Source organism: Tamandua tetradactyla, chromosome 15 (genome assembly GCF_023851605.1).
Source record: "Tamandua tetradactyla isolate mTamTet1 chromosome 15, mTamTet1.pri, whole genome shotgun sequence".
NCBI classification, from domain to species: Eukaryota; Metazoa; Chordata; class Mammalia; order Pilosa; family Myrmecophagidae; genus Tamandua; species Tamandua tetradactyla.
The window spans coordinates 82,485,423-82,506,797 of NC_135341.1; the positions used below are offsets into that span (position 1 = coordinate 82,485,423).

Genomic DNA, 21,375 nt, shown 5'->3' on the forward strand with positions numbered 1-21,375 from the left:
TTCTCTCTCCAGAGTTCTTCCCTTTTTAATACTGTATCAGCTCCTTTGGTGATCCAAGAGGGAGATCTACTTAAGGCTTTAAGCCTGCACATCTCACTTTCCTAAAGGACCCCTGTAAGCTCTAGCCTTAACCCCGGCTGGCCACCTGACAGAGAGATGGGTTCTGCTGGTCCCACCCAAAGAGGCCTAGGCAGGTAGGACCAAGGCAGCCTGACTAGTTCTGCTGCTGCCACAACACACTCTCTCGATACTAACATAGGAACAAACTCACTTTTCTTACAGGTATGAGCTGACTCCAGATGGAGAGCCCAGAAGTTGAGCACCACTATCACCTTCACTTCTTTACAGTAAAATGTATATATTTGTATATTTTGTAATTTAAATCAAAACAGCCATTTGAAAATACATACATACATTCTTGTGTGAAATTCAACTCTTTTAAATGACTGGATAGTATTAGGGGAAAAGTAGGCATAAGTAAAGGCAAGAACTACTCTCTTGGTTGGATTTTATTGTTCAAATCCAGAAAGAAATGGGTATTTGTGTCTAGTAAGTCATTATCTGAACGTCAGTGGTTATTTTTTCACTTCTGGTTGGTAATTACAGTATATCTAATTCAGATCTGACTTAAATGTAGCAAAAGTGTCTAGCTCCTGAATGGGAGTTGGGGAAGCATTCCTGGGCAGTGACTAACCAGTGGAGGAGGCTTCTTTAATGGGAATAAAAAAGTGGTCCACCCCAAACTGCCAAAGCCCTGCCTGCTACCACTCCTGATGCTTCTAAGCCAAGAGATCTGTTGTTGTACCTGATTTGGAACTAACCTCTACTTTACTGATGTAAAATACTATAGTGATACACTTCAATACCTTGAGTTAGATACTCGTTTGTGGCATTGTCTGGGACCAGCCTCCTTACCCCAACATGTGGCATTATTTCCACAGGGAAATGCTGGTCAAGTTCCATACCCAGGTCTACATATGCTCTCCTAACAGAGCACTGGGCACACTGAAGGGTGTCATGACCAGAAAGGAAAGAGGGCCTCCTGTACTTCAGGAATGCTTAGCAATTCTGGTCCACTTTTTTACAAAATGGCTGGTTCACCTAAATCACATTTTAAAAGCAAATAATGTAAATTGTATACTTTAATAAGTACACCTCTTAACCTACTCTATGAGACCAAAGGAATAGAGGTTTATTTTGTACAAAACCTAAATTTTCTGTAGCACATAATCTAACCTAACCTGTCTGGATAGATAATTTAAACAGCCCCAACACAGGGAGCCCAGAGAGGGAATGAGGGTTTATTATTCTCTATATAGCTTAATATAATGCCTGGCTATATCCCAGAGTATGTTGAGTAGATAATCAAAAAGTATTTGCAAAGTTCCCTGGGGGACAGGAGAAAAAATATGGAACCATTAAACTTTACCACAGGGGAAACCCCTGATACTGTCTCAAACATTAGGGACTCTCGAGCCAATAGGCCAGGGCCTTGATCTTGAGGCTTACGCTTGTGAAGCTTATATCTATAGCGGAGAAGCTTAGCCTACCTAGAATTATGCCTAAGAATTACTTGGAAAGGACCTCTTTTGTTGCTCAGATGTGGCTTCTCCCTCTCTAAGCCCAACTCTTCAAGTGAAATCATTACCCCCTATATTAGCTAGGGTTCTCTAGAGAAACAGAATTAGCAGGAGATATTTGTAAATATAAAATTTATAAAAGTATCACACAACCGTGGGGATGTAAGAATCCAAGATCTGTAGGGCAGGCCATGAGCTGGTAGCTCCAATGAAGGTCCTCAATGAACTCTCAGGAGAGGCTGGCTGGCTGAAGCAGGTAGAGTGATGGTCTCTTCTGAATCCTCCTTAAATGCCTTCAAGTGATTAGATTAAGCATCACTTGTTTCAGAAGATATTCCCCTTAGCTGACTGCAAATGCAATCAGCTGTGGATGCAGCCAATGTGGTCATGATTTAAGTCCATGAAATGTCCTCACAGCAACAGACAGGCCAGTGTTTGCCCAACTAGGGGCCACCATCTGGCCGAGCTGACACATGAACTTGACCATCACACCCCCATAGATGGGACATGACATCCAAGGAGTGAAAGTCTCCCTGGCAACGTGGGATATGACTTCCAGGGTTGAACCTCGCCCTGACACCATGGGATCGACAATGCCTTCCTCATCAAAAGGGGGAAAGAATTGTAGCAAATGATATATCACTGGCTGAGAGAGTTCAGATAGAGTTGAGAGGCTACTCTAGGGGATATTCTTAGGCAAGCTTCAGCTAGATATTGCTATTTACCATGGTTTTCCAAACCTCAACAAAACCATCCCTGCTGACCCTAAAGAGCACCTAGGACTTTATAAGATGCTACAAAGGTTCTGTGCACTATGATTACTTTCTAGAATCCTACAACCTCCAGTTGGGTTCCTAGGCCAGATAAGCCCTGAAACCCAGAGGGGCCAACCTCTGTAGAATATCAACTAATTCCATCCCCCTATCCCATAATACAGTCCTTTCCAACATGAAAAAAGTTAGAATGGGCATAGCCCAAATACCCGTGAAGATTAGGAAAAAGATCAAAGGAGAAGGTGGTGTTCTAACAGAGAAGATAGGATTTAACAAATGAGTATGGGTGCTGAATCATTATATTGATACTTCTTTTAGTCTCCAGTATCTTGGAGCAGCTTGAAGGAAATACCTAAAATTGTGGAACTGTAACCCCTACCAAACAAACTCAGTTTGTTCTACAACTTATTATTGTGTTGTGCCTTGAAATTTATTGCTGTTTTGCATATGTTATTTTTCACGTTAAAAAAATAAAACTAAATAAGTGAATCTTTTGCCTTTCAAACCTTATAAAAACAAATGGAGAGGTCACTTATCCACTCAGGTACCACCCCTGCCACTAGTTTCCTGGCCCTACCACTACCTATACTTCTGGTTTTCTTGTTTAACTTCATTAGTAATCAGGTAAATAAACATTAAAAAGTACAGTAATAGCTCTATACACTACACTGGCATAATAATAAGTCTGACTTACCAAGAGTGGGTGAGGATGCAGAAAAGTGGGACCTCTCCTAGACTGGTAGTGGGAGTACAAGTTGGAACAATCATTTTGGAAAATAGTTTAGCATTTTCTTCTAAAGTTGAAGCCACATCCCTTTCAAAGTTACCACACTGCACAACTCTGAGAGGCTCTGTTCACATTGTCATCTATAGAAGTGGTATTCATTTCTCATATTTCAAAGCAATAAAATTGCCTCAAATTGTACATTTCATAGTCTGTGTGGCTATCCCCAGAAAAAGCAATAAATTTATTGTTTTTTTGTATATATGTTATATATATAAATATATACAAGTATTTTATTTTTCACAGTAAAAAATAAAACTAAGTGCATCTTCTTTCAAACATTATACAACAAATGAAGAAAAACAAACAAAAAAAACAAATGGAATGGGGAGTTAATGTTTAATGGGTGTAGTTTCTGTTTGGGGCATGGGAAAGTTCTAGTGACTAGATGGTGGTAGTAGCACAACACTGTGAATGTAATTAACACCAGTGAATTTTATACTTGAAAATGGTTAAAATGGGAAATTTTATGTTGTATATATGTTACTAGACTAAAAGTTAAAGGGAAAAATATAGACCTGTTCAACACAAAAAGTGAACTCTAATGTTAACTTTGGACTATAGTAACTGATATAATTAAAATGATATTGGTTTAATTGTAATAAAGGTACCACATCAATGCAAAATGTTAATAGGAAAACTGTGTGTGTGTGGTGTGTGTGTGTGTGTGTGTAGGGGCAGAAGTAATGTACTACTTTCTGCATGATTTTTCTGTAAACCTACAACTACTATAAAAAACAAAAATAAAAATTTAAAAAACATGCACTACGATTCAATTTCTATTAAGTTCAAAACTAGGCAAAACTAAACTATATTGGTTAAACATACATACAAACATGCAAAATAATTTTTTATAAAACAAGGGAGTGGTTAATATAAGACATGATAATCATTACCTCCATGAGAAGGGACATCGGTTGGGTAGAGGAGGCTATTGGAGTGCTGGCAATGTTGTATTTCTTGGTTGCTACCTGGATGCTCATTATGTTATACATTCATGATTTAAACCATATGTGTTATAATTTACAATAAAAAGGTTAGTGAAATAAATGCAAAAGACAAAAAGGAAGAGAAACGCCCAGCAACTATTAATTAAAACAAAGGGCACTGGGTGCACGAGCCGCTCAGTGGTTAGAATACCCATCTTTCATGTGTGAGACCCGGGTTCGATTCCTGGACCATGCACCCCCCAAAAATAAAAAATTAATAAAATAAAATGCAGTAAAAGAAAGGGCAAAATATAAAGGTGTTAAGCATTAGTAGGAAGAAAGAGGGATACTCATTAGGTAGGATACTACATATAAAAAGGCTTTAAGTATATAAAACAAAATGTGACAAAATTATATAAATACATAATCATGATGAAAAATTTCAATATCTTCCAGAAAATTTGTCCCTTGACGAATTCAAGCAGATGAAACATTGAGAGAAATAATATATTTAAGCAACACAACCACAATACATATACAATAAAGAGATCAGACTTTTTAAAGGCATAGTATGGAACGTATAAAAACTCATTACATGAAGTCACAAAGAAAGTGTCAACAAGTTCCAAAGACTCAAAACCAAAAGATCTTGTTCTCTGGACTACAATGCAATAAAATTATAAATAAGTGACAAAAAGATAACCTAAGAAAACTTACATACTTCTAACCTTCCACTTCTGACCAGGATGGAGTAACAGAAATCCTATTACCCTTCCACATGAAACCAAAACCAAACCAAAGACAGACAATGTATGTGAAACAACATTCTTCAAGACACTGGATAGCAGGCATATGTCCACACAAAGACTTGTATGTGAATGTTCACAGCAATTTTATCTGTAATACTAAAAAGTGAAAACTCAAATAGGTGAATGGATAAACAAATCATGCTAAAAACATACTTGGAATACCATGCAGCAATAAAAAAGAATGAACTGTTAATATATACAACAATATGTGAAAAAGCTTGAATTACAGTGAGTAAAAGGTACCAGGAAAAAGAGAGGACAAGTTTGATTCCAATTATATAAAATTCTATAAAATGTAAACTAATCTATCATGATGGGAAGCAGATTAGATGCTGCCTAGGAATGATACGTGTGGGGAGGAATTACCAAGGGCAAAGAGAAAACTTTTGGAGTGATGGGTATGTTTATTATTTTGAGTGTGGTGATGGTTTCATGGGTATATACATATTTAGGAACTTATCAAATTGTACACTTTAAATACGTACAGTTTATTATAGGTCAATTATATCTCAATAAGACTGTAAAAAAATATCAAGAGCTAAGCAATAGTTACAGTACTTATTTATTTATCTTTTAACTAATTAGAATAGGATAAAAGTGAATTTGATGGGGGCCGGGCCTAAATCCCTTCCTACAGGTGTCAGTGTCCCTCACAGTGTCCCTCTTAGTGGGCCCTTAAGAAACCCTTAGTCCTCTTAGGAACAGTCTGAAAACCTATGTTTTAAAGTAGCAGCTAACCACAGGCTCTTAAGCTGGTGTCAAAAATTAGCTTTAAAGTGTTTAATTACATTTCTTCCTTTCAAATGTTGTAAGACATCCAAATTGTTTCATAGTAGTATCTAGGAATAACCTAATAAATTCAGAATATTTACATTTTTGAATACCCAAATACTTTTTCCTGCCAGCCCTCAAAGACACATATTCCTCCACAAATTGTAGACTAGTGATTAGAAATGTAATTGTAGGCTAACAAACAACAAACAAAAAACACCAAGAATTTTAAATCTGGAAGAAATCTATACTATTGTCTGGCCTTATCCCTTAGCCTAATGTTACAGCAACTAGGTTCTGGATGATTGTCCACTGATACCTACTCTCTCCATCCTATGGTGCTTTCTGGAAATGTTTTACAATATTCTATATTCTAGCCAACAAGAATACTGAGAAGCCTTCTTAGGCTTGTTACTTATAAAAGGTGGGAGACAGCCCAAAGTGGTTAGTACTCACAGATGTTAGGCAGAACACTGGTCCCTTAAAAAAAATCAGACTGATTATAGAGACTACGCATCAGGTAGCAAGAAAATTACTCTCATGTAAAAATGCAGCAGTTCCCAAGAAGGCTCATCCTAGGAAGAGAATCTGACTCATTATTTGTAATACAAATAAGTCATTGAGGACACTTACATTTGGAAATCTTTACAAAATTTTATTTGAATTCTTATGTCCTTATAAAAAGTGTATTACAATCAAGACCACAAAAAAAAGATACCTTTTTTTAATGAGGTACTTCTAGCTACTCATCTGTTTTACTGCATGATTCATTTCCTACCCTAACAAAATGGTAAAACAAAAAATTCCCTTCTTTTTCGTCTTTCTGCTTTGAAACAGAAACTGCCACGAAGAATATCTTAATAGAACATGCCATTTAGTACTTGCAAGGAAAGTAAAAGCTTCCTACTGGCTAGACTCAAGAGGGCCACTGGCATTCCTATTCTCCCGGAACCACAGTCACTAAAACCTAAACTTAAATGCAACCTTTCTGTTACAATATCGTTCCCTGACTTTCTCTTTTACCCACATGCCCTACTTTATTTAAAAAACCTTAAATTTTAAGCACAAAAGACATGCTTAAGAAATGATTAAGGGATTTAAAGTTCAATGAAATTGCAAATGTTCATTGTATCACTGAATCTCAAAAGTTAACAAAAATTAAATGGATAGAGAAGGACCCAATGCTGTAGAAGGGGATGAATACTGCAAGTAAATAAATACACTGTATAATCCTTGTCTCAAGATCAGTCATATAAAATATTTAGAATGTCTAGGAATGCGATTTACCCAGTAAAAATGATTTGATTTGTTTTCAGTATGAAAGTACTTTTAATTTCTTTACTGCAGGTACAATGGCATCCAAGTCATCAATTTCTGTAATACAAAAACAAAAATAACAAAAGAAAATGCCTTAGGAAAAGTAGCCAGAAATACCAACCTAATGATAGGCTCATATGAAATGAAAACTCTATAACCAAGGCAACAATATTGGTGCTTTTGTGCACTTAAGTTTTGCTCCAATAGTGTCTTGTGAGAGTTTCTCAGATTCAGAGAGACATGTCAAGGGCAACTGTTTGAAAAACTATCACAAACCTACAAGCATCCTCGGACTTTGTATTAACCTCAGTAGTAGCGTGCTCTCATTAACAAATCTACCTGTCTATATTAATGTACATTATGTTAGTGCCTCTTTACATCTGTAAAGTTACGTGAGTGAGTCTATATGGTGAAATCCCAGGTTGAGGCTGCCTCTTTCCCAGGGCCTCATCTGAGGACTTGGAGATTTCTTCTCAGAGAACACAGTCCTATTCTTTTTAATTATCTTGGAAAGATTTCTCATTAACAGGGTCACTCTAAGGTCTACCTTTTAGGATGAAACTTTATCTAAGAACAGGTGTGAGGCACTTCAGAAAACAAACCACAAGTGCAATGTATTATAGAGCTTAGCCTGGCTCAGTTTAAGAGATGAACCAATTCAGGTTCTTGTCTTTCAGATTCTTGCTGAATTTGATTTCTCTTCCTAAAACTATCCTGTTCCAACCAGCTTAAATGTGAATTCAGTCTCTAAGCAGTCCTGGCCACTGAGGTAACAAGACCCGTTCTCTCAGTGTTTAGAGCCCAACCCTACAAAACGTAAGTGGCAGATTCTCTAAATACCCACCACTTTTTTTCTCGCTTATTCTGCTAAACCATGAATAGTGTTTCCTTGGATTACATCTCTCTCCCTCCATTGTTTAGCTGGATTTTGTTTTTTTGTCCTTTAACCTAAACACATGAACTGGTCTCATTTAGTTAGTTCTTTAAGCTCTTGACTTTAATCAGAATACTTGTCTGGATCCACTTACAAAGCATCAAGATTTAGGAAAGGAAACAATGTAAGCACACCTGCAACAGACAACTTGGTTCACACTTAATGTTGTAGTGTGGTGTAAAATCAAGTTCTCTCCCCTACCTGCTTCTTCACCAAATGAGAAATCACCCTTACAAATGAACCTCACAACCTCACATAGAAGGACTTTGGCTAATATGGGAATTTTCTCAGCTAACCAACACTACCTATATGAGAACAAGATTTTTTTTTTAAATCTAAAAATAAAGGCAGTCTTCTCCATATCTGGTATTCATTGCACTATTCTGTAGTAGTAGATGCTTAATATAGTCCTGTTTGCCAAAATGGATTTAACTTTCCCAGTGCTAAATACATAATACTTCAGAATCTCAACTGTGACCAAAATACAGGTTACTTGACTTTTTTGAAGCACATGATTCCTTCTGAACCATGCTGAGTGTTGTAATATCTGAGAGGAAACTTCTATAGAAGGATTCTGAAGTAGACTCCTACTTAAATGCTTTATTAATGTGCCAAATATTTATTAAAGATGAGAACTTCACTGTTAAAGTTAATGGCCATCCCAAGGAAAGTAGAATCACCTAATTGTATGAAACTAGGCCATTCTAAACACAATTTCATGCCTCTGGTTAACTTCAACTTTCAAATTACCTTTCCACTCACTATGATCTTTTGAAACATATTAATGTGCCCAAAGCATGTTCACCTACCGACTTTCCTTTGCTTCCACAGCCTATATAAAACTGGCTACAAAACTCCCTTTATGTTCACTAGGCAATATACTCCAATCAAATCTTTCATTTATTCCTCTTCTTACTAAGCTGTAATTTCCTCATTCCCTTATTTGACTACCAATCCTCATTCATTTGCTCTTCTAATTTAATTTCCTATGTCAAAGAGTCATTCTTCAAGAAGAAAGATCTTTCAAATGAACTACATAGAAAAAAAATAATTCATTAGTGAATAAATCATTTCAATTTTTTTAAATAGTAAAATAAATCAAATTGACAATCATCTATAATCATATTTAAAATAACAGACTTAGGGTTTCTATTTTGCCAATGATCCCTAAGCAAAGTATAAGTTTTTCCCTTTAAGAAATACTACTCTATGGAAGCCCTCTGCTTGACCAAAAGCATCAATGTAATACTTTATACTTTCCCTTTCTACAGATGTTTACTATGTTACACTAGTTCATATCACTTGAGAAGGAAATTTTAAATGTATACTTTAATTGTAACACAATAGGTACACAAAATCTCTAAACACACACACACACACACACACAATCTTTTAAGATCAAGATTCCTCTTTAGGCAATGACAGAGTCAGAGTTAAACAGGACCTGTCCAAAGTAAGCCCATTTCTCATGATACGATCCCCCCAAAAAATCATCCCTAATTCCTTAAAAGTTTATGCCTCTATGCTCCGTAGATTAAACCCAAGCAACTTTAACTGCTAGTTAGGAGTGTATTTTCAGAACTGTTAGTGGTTTCCAAACACTTTCTACCAAATACTCTAGGTAAAAAACCAATACAATGACAAAGAAACACTCTTTTCTCAAATAACTGACATCTTAAGACTTTCTAAATGTAACCAACACCAACAGAGATCTTACCTAAGATTTCAAGCAGATCATTAGTAAATGCCTGAAATGCTGGAAAAAATTCTTCATGTTCTTCCAATTTGTTGATAATGCTGTAAAAAAAAGAGCACAGCTTACACTGAATTTCCAACTTAGTTTTCTTGCATCAGATTGCAAATAAAAGATTTTCAAAATGTCAAGAAACGGTTTTGATAATTTAAATATAAACCTAATGAACAATTTTCATTCCATTTTTAGTTCTTTGTTGATTTTATGTCAATTTCCAAAGAAGAGCATCTCATAGTATCAGTTCAGACATTTGATCCAAAGTTAAATATGTATAACTTTCTAACATGGGAAATTTCCATTTAGTACTAGGCTTTTCAAAGAGATCATAATTTTATAGCATTTTCTAGAAATAATTGGCTTTTATACCCAGTATTCCATGAAACCCTAAGAAAAATGTCAGTTGTCAGTAAAATTGTGGGAAGTAAAAACAAGAGTAAGGTATACGGTCCTTTTAAAATAAAGCATCAATCATTTATCAGAAAACTCAAGTATCAGATCAGGTTAAGAGTTCTTCTCAGAAAACTTGTAGAACATATGGAATATGTGAACATATGTGTGTGCTTCCCTTTTCATAAATTGCAGTATGAAATTTTAGGGGAAACTACAATGCTTATATATATATATATATTTTTTTTTTTTTTTAAATCAGTTTTTATGTCAGAGATGTCTGCCCGTTTAAAAAGCCTGAACATTTATCTTCTAATCAAATTATTAATATATTACTAGCAACTATTCAGTGGTCTACGGTAGCATCATAAAACAGGACTTGTTCATGTAATCTGAACTCACATGAAGTTTCTAACAAGGTTTGAATTTCTATGTAATTTTTCCTGGTTATAGGCTTATAGCAAAAACAAAAAACCCACTGAAGATTTCCTCACCTGCCCTATGTACATCTATAGACCCTACAAGCTATCTTGAAAATACCTGGCATTCTCTCCATCCTTAAGGATGTGATATTATTTTAGTTGTCAAATTATTTAAAAAGTGCTATTCCAGATAGAGAAGGTAAATAACTTATGAAGTTTTGAAAGTGTTCAATTTCCAAGCACTTTGAGTGACACTGTAAACTTTTAAAATAAATACCTTTGGAGGTCTTCAGGTCCCAATACCTGCTTAACCTGTTCATTCACACCCTCGTTAACCAACCTACACAATTTTCCAACTGTGTTTACCAGCACATACAATGAGGTTGAACTGTCTGCATAAAAGAAATAAAAGGACAAGATATTTTAAAAGAGAAATTTCAAAATCATTACATCAAACATTCATGCTTCAATTATCTTCACTTTATTTTATGTTTAAACATTTTACCTACTTTTAATTTATGTACTATGAATAACTTTTAAATGGGGAGAAAGAAAAAAGTTCATTACCTAGTTCTAAGAGTTCTTGAAGATTTCTCACAGCATTGCTCATTTCTCCAAGCCTAGTATAAACTTCATTCATTCGAGGATAGACTCCATTCAAAGAAGGCACATCAAACAACTTTTGGAAATGGGAAACAATACCTTGCAAAGTTTGAAAGTCTGGCATATTTCTGTCCTGATGAAAAGAGAAGGTGAGAAAGAAAATAGCTTACTTCTTAAAAGAATCCAAATCTTTGATAAAAACTTTTAAGAGAAATAGAGCCCTCAACAAATATGGGCAGCCATATTAAATAGAAGATTTAAAAATAAGATTAATTAAAATTAAAAAAAAATATTGAGATTACCTTTTCCTTATTTTCAACTTCTTCCAACATGGTATCTACTATAAACAAAAGGTCTTCAACTTTGATACCTTCATTTTCATCCTGCTTCTTTAAATTATGCCAAGGCACCACTTCAGCAGATAGTATTTTCAGGGACTTATACAAATCCTTTATAACAAAAGAAACTACATGCTGTTATTGATTTTTTAAAAGTATCCACAACAATGCTAATAAACTATAATCCTCCTGGCAAGTTTTTAAAAAAATAACATAATAGTCATTATTATCATTTAAATAAAATACCATTACCACTTGCGGGAAGATGGTGGAATAGGAGAGGCAGAACTCACTCCTTCAATATGGAACAACTAGAGAAAAGGTAGAAAAAGATTGGAACAGCAGTTCTGGGGTTTAGGTGATCCGAGAAGGACCTCTGCATTACACAGGGAAGACCTGGATGAAGATATGGAGAAACTACAACTGGGAAGCTGGGGTGGGTATACTCAGTCACAACCACTCTTGGGGCCTGCTGGTACGCAGAGGCCACATCAGGCAGCTAAGGAGCAGTGCACTCCCAATTCCACTGCAGTGGAGGTCAACCCTCTTAGTCCTGCAGCCTTGAGTTTCTGCATGGGAATCCAGGAACCAGCAGACTCATTTAGTCCATACGCAGAGACCTTGATGTGGTGCCCAGCGCCTACCCCCCACGCCTGAGGCACGCTGTTGTGGGCACCTGGTTTGGGAGGAGAATGGGAGGAGAGGGGGGTGCAGAGCAGTGCAGTGAGAGACACTCTAGGTCTAGCTGCTTCCATCATCTCTTCACAGAGGCCCAGAGTGCTCACGGCATGCACGAGTGGAGAGGAGGGTGCGAAGGAGGGAGCTGCACTGCAATGCCCGGCACCCTGCCCCCACCCTGAGGACTGTGGGTACACACCAGCCCCTGGCTTGCCGGTCAGTGAAAAGCAGTATACCCCTGGTCGGCTGGGAAGTTGAACCTCTCAGTCTTGCAGCCCTAAGTCTTTCCATACAGGACCTGGGAATTACCAGACCCATGGTACCCACACGTGGGGTCTTGACTAATCTGCACACTGCCCACCGTCAGCACCTAGAGCCAGCAACTGCCAGTGTGCATGGAAGTCTGCAAATTTGACTGGACTGTTGCCTGGTCGGTCCCTCCCTAGTGGGCAGCCACAGTCAGGAAGAGGCAGGGTTGTGGGGAGGAGGTGGCCCAGGACCGCCATCTGCTGGAAGACTGGAAACACAGTCTGCAAACTGCTCTTCTGTCAGGCCCCTAACAGACTTCTGAAAGGGTTGTTCCCCCTGCTTGAGGCCCCAGCTTGGAATGATTTACAAGTCAAGTGCCAAAGGAGACCTTCAGTGCAAACCCAAGCAACTACAAAATCTCAGACAACCAAGGAAAATCGACTTCCAAAATAACTTTATCAACAGATTGTGTAACAGGACTGACTAAAAATTCAGAAATGGATAGCACAATACTACCTAATTGTAGTACAATAATCTAAGTACACTGAATGAAGCTGAATATGAGAAGGATTAGAGGGAGCAGGGCTGAGGGCACAAGTGAAACCAGAAGGAAAGATAGAGGATCAAGACTGAGATGGCATAATCTAAGAATGCCTAGAGTGGACAATGATGGTGACTAAACGTACAAATTAAAAAAATGTTTTTGCAGAAGGAAGAACAAAGGAATGTAAATATTGCAGGGTGTTGAAAATAGATGATGGCTCATATTTTAAAACTTCAACTTCTATGTGAGACTAAAGCAAAAACTGTTTATTTGGTACAAAATTTATAGCTGGACTAGTGCATTTCTTAATATAGGTTATATGGACAGGTTAATCGAACACCATAAGTACATAGAACCTTGAATAAGGCATGAGATTTTGTAAGTTTGTCCAGTGTGATGCCTCAATAAATCCTAGAGTGATTTGAACAGTGAATAAAGAAGTATTTGCAAAGTCCCCTTGGGGGAATAGTGAGAAAGGGGGAAAATTCAACTGCCCCATTTGGACAATTCCTAATATTCTTGTAAGCAGTGGGGACAACCAAATCAATCAGCCAAGCCCTCAATCTTGGGGCCTGTTCATACGAAACTTATCCCCACAAAGGATAGGCTAAGCCTACTTAAAATTAAGTCTAAGAGTCACCCCAGAGAACCTGTTTTGTTGCTCAGATGTGGCCTCTCTCTCTCAGCCAACAGACAAGCAAATTCACTGCCCTCCCCGTCTCTACGTGGGACATGACTCCCAGGGGTGTGGACCTCCCTGGCAATGGGGGACAGAAATCCTAGAACGAGCTGAAACTGAGCATCAAGGGACTGAGAAAACCTTCTCGACCAAAACGGGGAAAAGAGAAATGAAACAAAATAAAGTGTCAGTGGCTGAGAGATTTCAAACAGAGCTGAGGGTTATCCTGGAGGTTTTTCTTATGCATTGTATAGATATCACCTTTTTACTTATGGTGTAATGGAGAGGCTGGAAGGAAGTGTCTGAAACTGTAGAGCTGTGCTCCAATAGCCATGTTTCTTGAAGATGACTGTATAATGATATAGCTTTCTCAGTGTTACTGTGTGATTGTGAAAACCTTGTGTCTGATACTCCTTTCATCTATTGTATGGACAGATGAGTAAAAAATATGTACTAAAACTAAATAAATAGGGCGGGCCATGATGGCTCAGTAGGTAGAGGTCTTGCCTGCCATGGCGGAGACCAGGTTCGATTCCCAGTGCCCGCCCATGCAAAAAATGAAAAATAAATATTAGGAGAAACAAATGTTAAAATAACTTGAGTAGCTTGAAATACTAGTGGTCAATGAAAGGGAGTGGTAAGGGGTATAGAAAAAAAATAGGGGGAACAAAGGTTAAAATATATTGGGTAGATGGAAATACTAGTGGTGAATGAGAGGGAGGGGTAAGGCATATGGTATGTATGAGTTTTTTTTTTAATTTCTTTTTCTGGAGTGATGCAAATATTCTAAGAAATGATCATGGTGAGGTATATACAACTATGTGACGATATTGTGAGCCACTGATTGTACACCACCAAGTATGGAATGCTCATATGTTAAGAATGTTCATGTTTGTATGTTGTTTTGTTTTGTCAATAAAAATATTTTAAAAATAAAATAAATAAAATAAAAAATATCTTACCAAGATAATGAAATGCCAAGAAACCAGCAAAAAATCACAAAGTACATGAAAAAGTGGAAGATATAGCCAAGCCTAATAATCAAATTAAAAAGCTACTGGAGGGCAGGCCCTGGTAGCTCAGCAGGCAGAGTTCTTGCCTGCCATGCTGGAGACCCGGGTTTGATTCCCGGTGACTGCCCATGCAAAAGCAAAAAGAAAATCAAACAAAAAAACAGCTAGTGGAGACAAAGAATTTGGAACACTAATCAAAGATGTTCAAATAAATCTAACTTCAATGACATGGCTAAATAGATAAAGGATATCAAGAAGACTCTAGAAGAAATAAAAAATAAAAAAAAAGAATCAAAAGAAAGAAAAGAAAAAGACTTAAAAAAAACCAAGACAAAAAAAGAAGACAATAGAGGAGTAAAAGAAGAATTTGAAAGAATTGAGAAATAGCAGATCTTATGGAAATGAAAGACATTGTAGATCAAATTAAAAATATACTAGAAACATACAGTGGCAGATTTGAGAAGGCAGAAGAAAGAATAAGTGAACTAGCAGACAGAGCAACTGAATTTGAATGTAGAAAAGAACACGAGATGGAAAATTTTGAATTGGATCTCAGGGAAAGGATTGACAACATGAAACGCAAAAATGTAAGAATCACTGGTGCCCCAGAAGAAGAAAAGAGCAAAGGGCTAAGAAGATTATTAGAGGAGAAAATTGGGGAAAACTTCCCAACCTTTATAAAAAATATAAATATGCAAATCAAAGAAGCCCAACGAACTCCAATTAGAATAAATCCAAACACATCCACTCCAAGACACATACTAATGAGATTGTCAAATGCTGAAGAAAAGCAGATAATCCTGAAAGAAGCAAGAGAAAAGTGATTCATCACATACAAGAAAAGCCACATAAGACCAAGCACTGAGTAGGCATCAGGTACCATGGAGGTGAGAAGGCAGTGGTGTGATATATTTAAGAATCTGAAAGAGAAAAGTTACCAGCTAAGAATTCTTTACCCAGCAAAGCTGACCTTCAAAAATGAGGGAGAGTTTAAAATTTTCACAGATAAACAAATGCAGAGAGAATCTGTTAACAAGAGACCTGCCCTGCAAGAAATACAAAGAGAGTTCTGTTGGCGGAAAAAAAAAAAGACAGGAGAGAAAAGTCTAAAGGAGGATACAGAATTGAAGAGTATTAGTAAGGGTAACTCAAAGGTTAAAAAGATGGTGAGGAAAAAATAGATCTGACAAATAAAAACCAAAGCATAAGATGGTTGACACAAGAGCTGCCTTTACAGTAATAACTTTGAATGTTAATGTATTGAACTCTCTAATCAAAATACACACTGACAGAATAGATTTGAAAATATGACCCATCTATATGCCATTTACAAGAGAGTCATCTTAAACCCAAAGATGCAAATAGGCTGAAAGTGACAGGATGGAAAAAAGATATTCCATACAAGTAGTAACCAAAAGAAAGCTGAGGTAGCTATACTAATATCAGAGAAAATAGACCTTAAATGCAAAGATATCATAAGAAACAAAGGAAGGACACAATATAAAAGGGTATTTCATCAAGAAGAAATAACAATCATAAATGTTTATACACCCAATCATGCGAAAAATGACAAAACTTTAGAGAGCAATAAATGTTCCTACAATAATAGCAGAAGACTTCAATATACCACTCTCTTCAATAGAACAACCACACAGTGGATAAATAAGAAAATAGAGAACCTAAACAATATGATAAATGAATTAGACCTAACAGACATATTTAGATCATTGCACTCCAAAACACCAGGATATACATTTTTCTCAAATGCTCATGGAACATTCTCCAGGATAGATCACCTGCTGGGGCACAAAATAGGTGTTAATTGAATCTTTTTTTTTTTTGCATGGTCAGGCACTGGGAATTGAACCCAGGTCTCCAGCATGGTAGGCGAGAACTCTGCCTGTTGAGCCACCATGGCTTGCCCTGAATTTTAAAAGACTTTTAAATTCAAAGCACTTTCTCTGATCATAATAAAGACACTGGAAATCAATAACCACCAAAGAATCAGAACTTTTACAAGCATATCAAGGTTAAACAACATACTTTTAAATAACAAGTGGGTCAAAGAAGAAATTGCTAGAGAAATCAGTAAATATCTGGAGACAAATAAAAACAAGAATGCAATATTACAAAATATACAGGTTGCAGCGAAAGTGGTGCTAAGAAGGAAATTAATAGCTCTAAGTGCCTACATTAAAAAGGGAGGAAGCTAAAATCAAAGTCGTAACTGAATAACTGAAGAAACTAGAGAAAGAGCAGCAAACTAACCCAAAAGCAAGCACAAGAAAAAAATAAATAAGATTAAAGCAGAAATAAATGAATTCGAGAACAAAAAACAATAGAATCAATAAAACTAAAAGTTGATTCTTTGAGAAGATGAACAAGATTGACAAACCCTTAGCTAGACTGACAAAGTCAAAAAGAGAGCAGATGCAAATATAATTAGAAATAAGAGGGGGTCATTACCATGGACCCAGAAGGAATGAAAAATAAATCATAAAATGATACAATAAACAACTGTATGCAACAAATGAGACAACTTAGAGGAAATGAACAATTTCCGAGAAACACACAAACAACATATAATGACTATAGAAGAAATAGAAGACCTTAAATCAATCACAAGTAAAGAGATTCAGTCATCAAAAACCTCCTACAAAGAAAAGCTAAGATACAAAAACTCAAAAATGGACAGCACAATAATACCTAATTGTAAAGTAATCTTGTTAAAACACTGAATGAAGCTGCATCTGAGCTATTGGTTTTTGTTTTGTTTTGTTTTGGTTTGGTTTGACTTTACTATTATTACTTTTATTTTTGTCGCTATATTAACATTCTATATCTTTTTCGGTTATGTTGCTAGTTCTTCTAAACCGATGCAAATGTACTAAGAATTGATGATCATGCATCTATGTGATGATGTTAAGAATTACTGATTGCATATGTAGAATGGTATGATTTCTAAATGTTGGGTTAATTTCTTTTTTTCCGTTAATTAAAAAAAAAAAAAAAGAGAGAGAAGGGGTAATTGGAGCTGAAGGGATACAGACTGTACAACGGGACTGGATATAAAAACTCAGCAATGGACAGCACAATACTACCCAATTGTAATGCAATTATGTTAAAACACTGAATGAAGCTGCATGTGAGGTATAGGGTTGTTGTTTTTTTTTTTTTTTCTTTCTATTAATGTTTTAATTCTTATTCTGTTGTCTTTTTATTTCTTTTTCTAAATCGATGCAAATGTACTAAGAAATGATGAATATGCAACTATGTGATGTTATTAAGAATTACTAATTGTACATGTAGAATGGAATGATTTCTAATTGTTTTGTTAATTCTTTTTTTAATTAATAAAAAAAAACTATAAAAAAAGAAATTCAAAAAAAAAAAAAAGAAAAGCTAAGAGCCAGATGGTTTCACAGGGTAATTTTACCAAACAGTCCAAGAACTAACACCATTTCTGTTCAAACTCTTCTGAAAAATTGAAGAAAAGGCAACACTGCCTAGCTCATTCTATGACGCTAACATCACTCTAATACCAAAACCTGATCAAGATACTACAAGAGAAGAAAACCAGAGGCCAGTCTTTCTAATGAATATAGATGCAAAAATTCTCAACAAAAATACTTGCAAATCAAAGCGCATATTAATCGAATTATACATCATGACCAAGTGAAGTTTATTCCAGGCATGCAAGGGTGGTTTAACACAAGAAAATCAATTAATGTAATACAATACATTAATAAATCAAAAGGGAAAAATCACACGATCATCTCAACACTGAAAAGACATTCAACAAAATTCAGCATTCTTTCTTTTTTTGCTGCAAATTGCATTAAATTTTTTTTTTTACTGTGAAAAATAACATAGAAAAAAGCAATAAATTTCAAAGCACATCACAACAATTAGTTGTAGAACAGATTTCAGAGTTTGGTATGGGTTACAATTCCACATTTTTGGGTTTTTATTGCTAGCTGCTCCCAGACACTGGGGAGTAAAAGAAATATCAATATAATGATTCAGCAATCATACTCATTTGTCAAACCCTACCTTCTTTGTATAACTCCACCATCACCACCTTTTTATCACTCTTTAGGGGTATCTGGGCTATGTGCATTCTAACTTTCTCGTGTTGAAAAGGACTGTCAATAATATAGGCTAGTGAGATGGAATTAGTTGATGTTCTGGAGAGTCTGGTCTCTCTGGGTTTCAGGACTTATCTGGCCTAAAAACCCATCTGGAAGTTGCTGGTTTCTAGAAAGTAATCATAGTGCATCAAACCTTTGTAGAGTCTCAGATAAAGCCCTTGGTGTTGTTTAAGGTTGGCAGGAATGGTTTTGATTGAGATTTAGGAAACCATGAAATAGCAACATCTAGCTGAAGTCTGTGTAAGAGTAGCCTCCAGAGTAACCTCTCAACTCTATTTGAACTATCAGCACTGATGCCTTACTTGTTACAATTCTTTCCCCCCTTTTAGTCAGTAAGGCATTGCAGATCCCATGGTGCCAGGGCCAGGCTCATCCCTGGGAGTCTTATCTTATATTGCCAGAGACTTTCACCCCTGGATGTCTTGTCTCATGCACGGGGAAGGGTAAGGATTTTACTTGCAGAGTTGGGCGTAAGAGAGAGAGAAGCTGCATCTGAGCAACAAAAGAGGTCCTCTGGAAATAACACATCGGCATAACCATAGGTAGGCTAAGCTTCTCTGCTACATATATAAGCTTCACAAGAGCAAGCCTCAAGATTAAAGGTTTGGCCTACTGACTTGGGAGTCCCTAATCTTTGAGACTCAGCATCCTTTATGGATAAAAACCATTCAAAATATAGGAATCAAAGAAAACTTCCTCAATATGATAAAGGGCATATATGAAAAGCCCACAGCAATGGGGCTTTACTTAGCAGTAAGAAACTGAAAACCTTCCCCCTAAGACTGGGAATGAGACAAGGAAGCCCAGTGTCACCACTGTTATTCAGCATGGTGCTAAAAGCTCTAGTTAGAGCAATTAAGCAAGAAAAAGAAATAAAAGGCATTCAAATCAGAAAGGAAGAAGTAAAACTTTCACTATATGCAGCAATATGATTCTAGTATTTAGAAAGCCCTGAGAAATCTACAACAAAGTTACTTGAGTTAATAACTGGTAGCAGGATTAACATGTAAAAATCAGTAGCGCTTGCTCTCCCCCTCTTTACATGGGACATGACTCCCAGGGGTGTAAATCCTCTAGGCAACATGAGACAGAAATCCTAGAATGAGCTGGGACTTAGCATCAAGGGATTGAGAAAAGCTTCTCGACCAAAAGGGGGAAGAGAGAAATGAGATAAAGTGTCAGTGGTTGAGAGATTTCAAACAGAGTAGAGAGGTTATCCTGGAGGTTATTCTTACTCATCATATAGATATCATCCTTTTAGTTAAGGTATATTAGAGAGGCTGGAGGGAAGTGCCTGAAAATGTAGAGCTGTGTTCCAGTAGCCATGTTTCTTGAAGATGATTGTATAATGATTTAGCTTTTGCAATGTGACTGTGTGATTGTGAAAACCTTGTGTCTGACGCTCCTTTTATCTACCTTATGGCCAGATGAATAAAACATATGGATTAAAAATAAATAAATAATAGGGGGAACAAATGTTAAAATAAATTTAGTAGATTGAAATGCTAGTGATTAATGAAAGGGAGTGGTAAAGGGTATAGAAAAAACAGAAGAAACAAAGGCTAAAATATATTGGGTAGATGGAAATACTAGCAGTCAATGAGAGGGAGGGATAAGGGGTATGGTATATATGAGTTTTTGTCTTTTATCTTTTTCTTTCTTCTTCTGAATTGATGCAAATGTTCTAAGAAATGATCATGGTGGTGAATATACAACTATGTGAGGATATTGTGAGTTATTGATTATATACCAAGAATAGAATGATCACATGGTAATAATGTTCATGTTTGTATGTTATGTCTAAAAAAATTTAAAAATTAAAAAAAGAATCAGTACTGCTTCTATACACTAGTAATGAGCTAACCAAGGAGACAACTAAGAAACAAAAATCCATTTAGCAAGTAAAAGAATCAAGTATCTAGGAATAAACTTAACCAAGCAAGTGAAGGACCTGTACACAGAAAACTACAAAATATTGCTAAAAAAAAAAATAAAAAACCTAAATAGGTGGAAAGACATTCCATGTTCATGGATAGGAAGGCCATATGTCATTAAGATGTCAATTCTACCCAAATTTATTTACATATTCAATACAATACCAATTAAAATTCCAAAATCTATTTTGAAGAATTGGAAGAGTTAGTTATCAAATTTATTTGGAAGGGAAAGGGGACTCAAATAGCCGAAAAAAAAAAAAAAAAAAGAAAGAAAGAAAGAAAGAATGAAGTGAGATATAACTTGCACTTTCTGACTTTAAAGGTTATTATAAAGCCACAGTGATCAAAAAGCATGGTATAAGCACAAAGATAGACATATTGATCAATTTAGACCCTCAGATCTATGTGACCATAGATCTAATTTTTTCTTTTCTTTTTTTATTAATTAAAAAAAATTAACTAACAACATTTAGAAATCATTCCATTCTACATATGCAATCAGTAATTCTTAATATCATCATATAGATGTATGATCATCATTTCTTAGTACATTTGCATCGATTTAGAAAAAGAAATAGCAAGACAACAGAAAAAGAAATAAAATGATAATATAGAGAAAAAAATAAAAATAAAAAATACAAAAATATATAAAAAATAAAAACAAAAACAAAAACAAAAACAAAAAAACTATAGCTCAGATGCAGCTTCATTCAGTGTTTTAACA

General features: G+C 35.9%; 2 protein-coding genes across 4 annotated transcripts in view; one reads left to right on the forward strand and one right to left on the reverse strand.

The window, feature by feature from the left end:
* Positions 1-2,842, forward strand: part of ESYT3 (extended synaptotagmin 3) — a 66,104-nt gene extending 63,262 nt beyond the window's left edge. The window contains exon 23 of the mRNA XM_077130250.1: positions 283-2,842. Within this exon, the coding sequence (XP_076986365.1) occupies positions 283-319 (37 nt within the window). The 3' untranslated portion in view covers positions 320-2,842. The remainder of the gene's footprint in view (positions 1-282) is intronic.
* The window catches only part of CEP70 (centrosomal protein 70), a 162,087-nt gene that overhangs the window by 7,072 nt on the left and 133,640 nt on the right, over positions 1-21,375 (reverse strand). Inside the window, exons 14-18 of one of the 3 annotated variants that reach the window (XM_077130245.1) lie at positions 11,365-11,511; positions 11,027-11,195; positions 10,737-10,851; positions 9,615-9,694; positions 6,281-7,020 (exon numbers count right to left, since the gene is read on the reverse strand). In XM_077130245.1, coding sequence (XP_076986360.1) covers positions 6,959-7,020; positions 9,615-9,694; positions 10,737-10,851; positions 11,027-11,195; positions 11,365-11,511 — 573 coding nt within the window. In that variant the 3' untranslated portion in view covers positions 6,281-6,958. Of the gene's footprint in view, positions 1-6,280; positions 7,021-7,507; positions 8,930-9,614; positions 9,695-10,736; positions 10,852-11,026; positions 11,196-11,364; positions 11,512-21,375 lie in introns of those variants that run through there. The other 2 variants (XM_077130246.1, XM_077130247.1) reach the window with 2 other exon arrangements.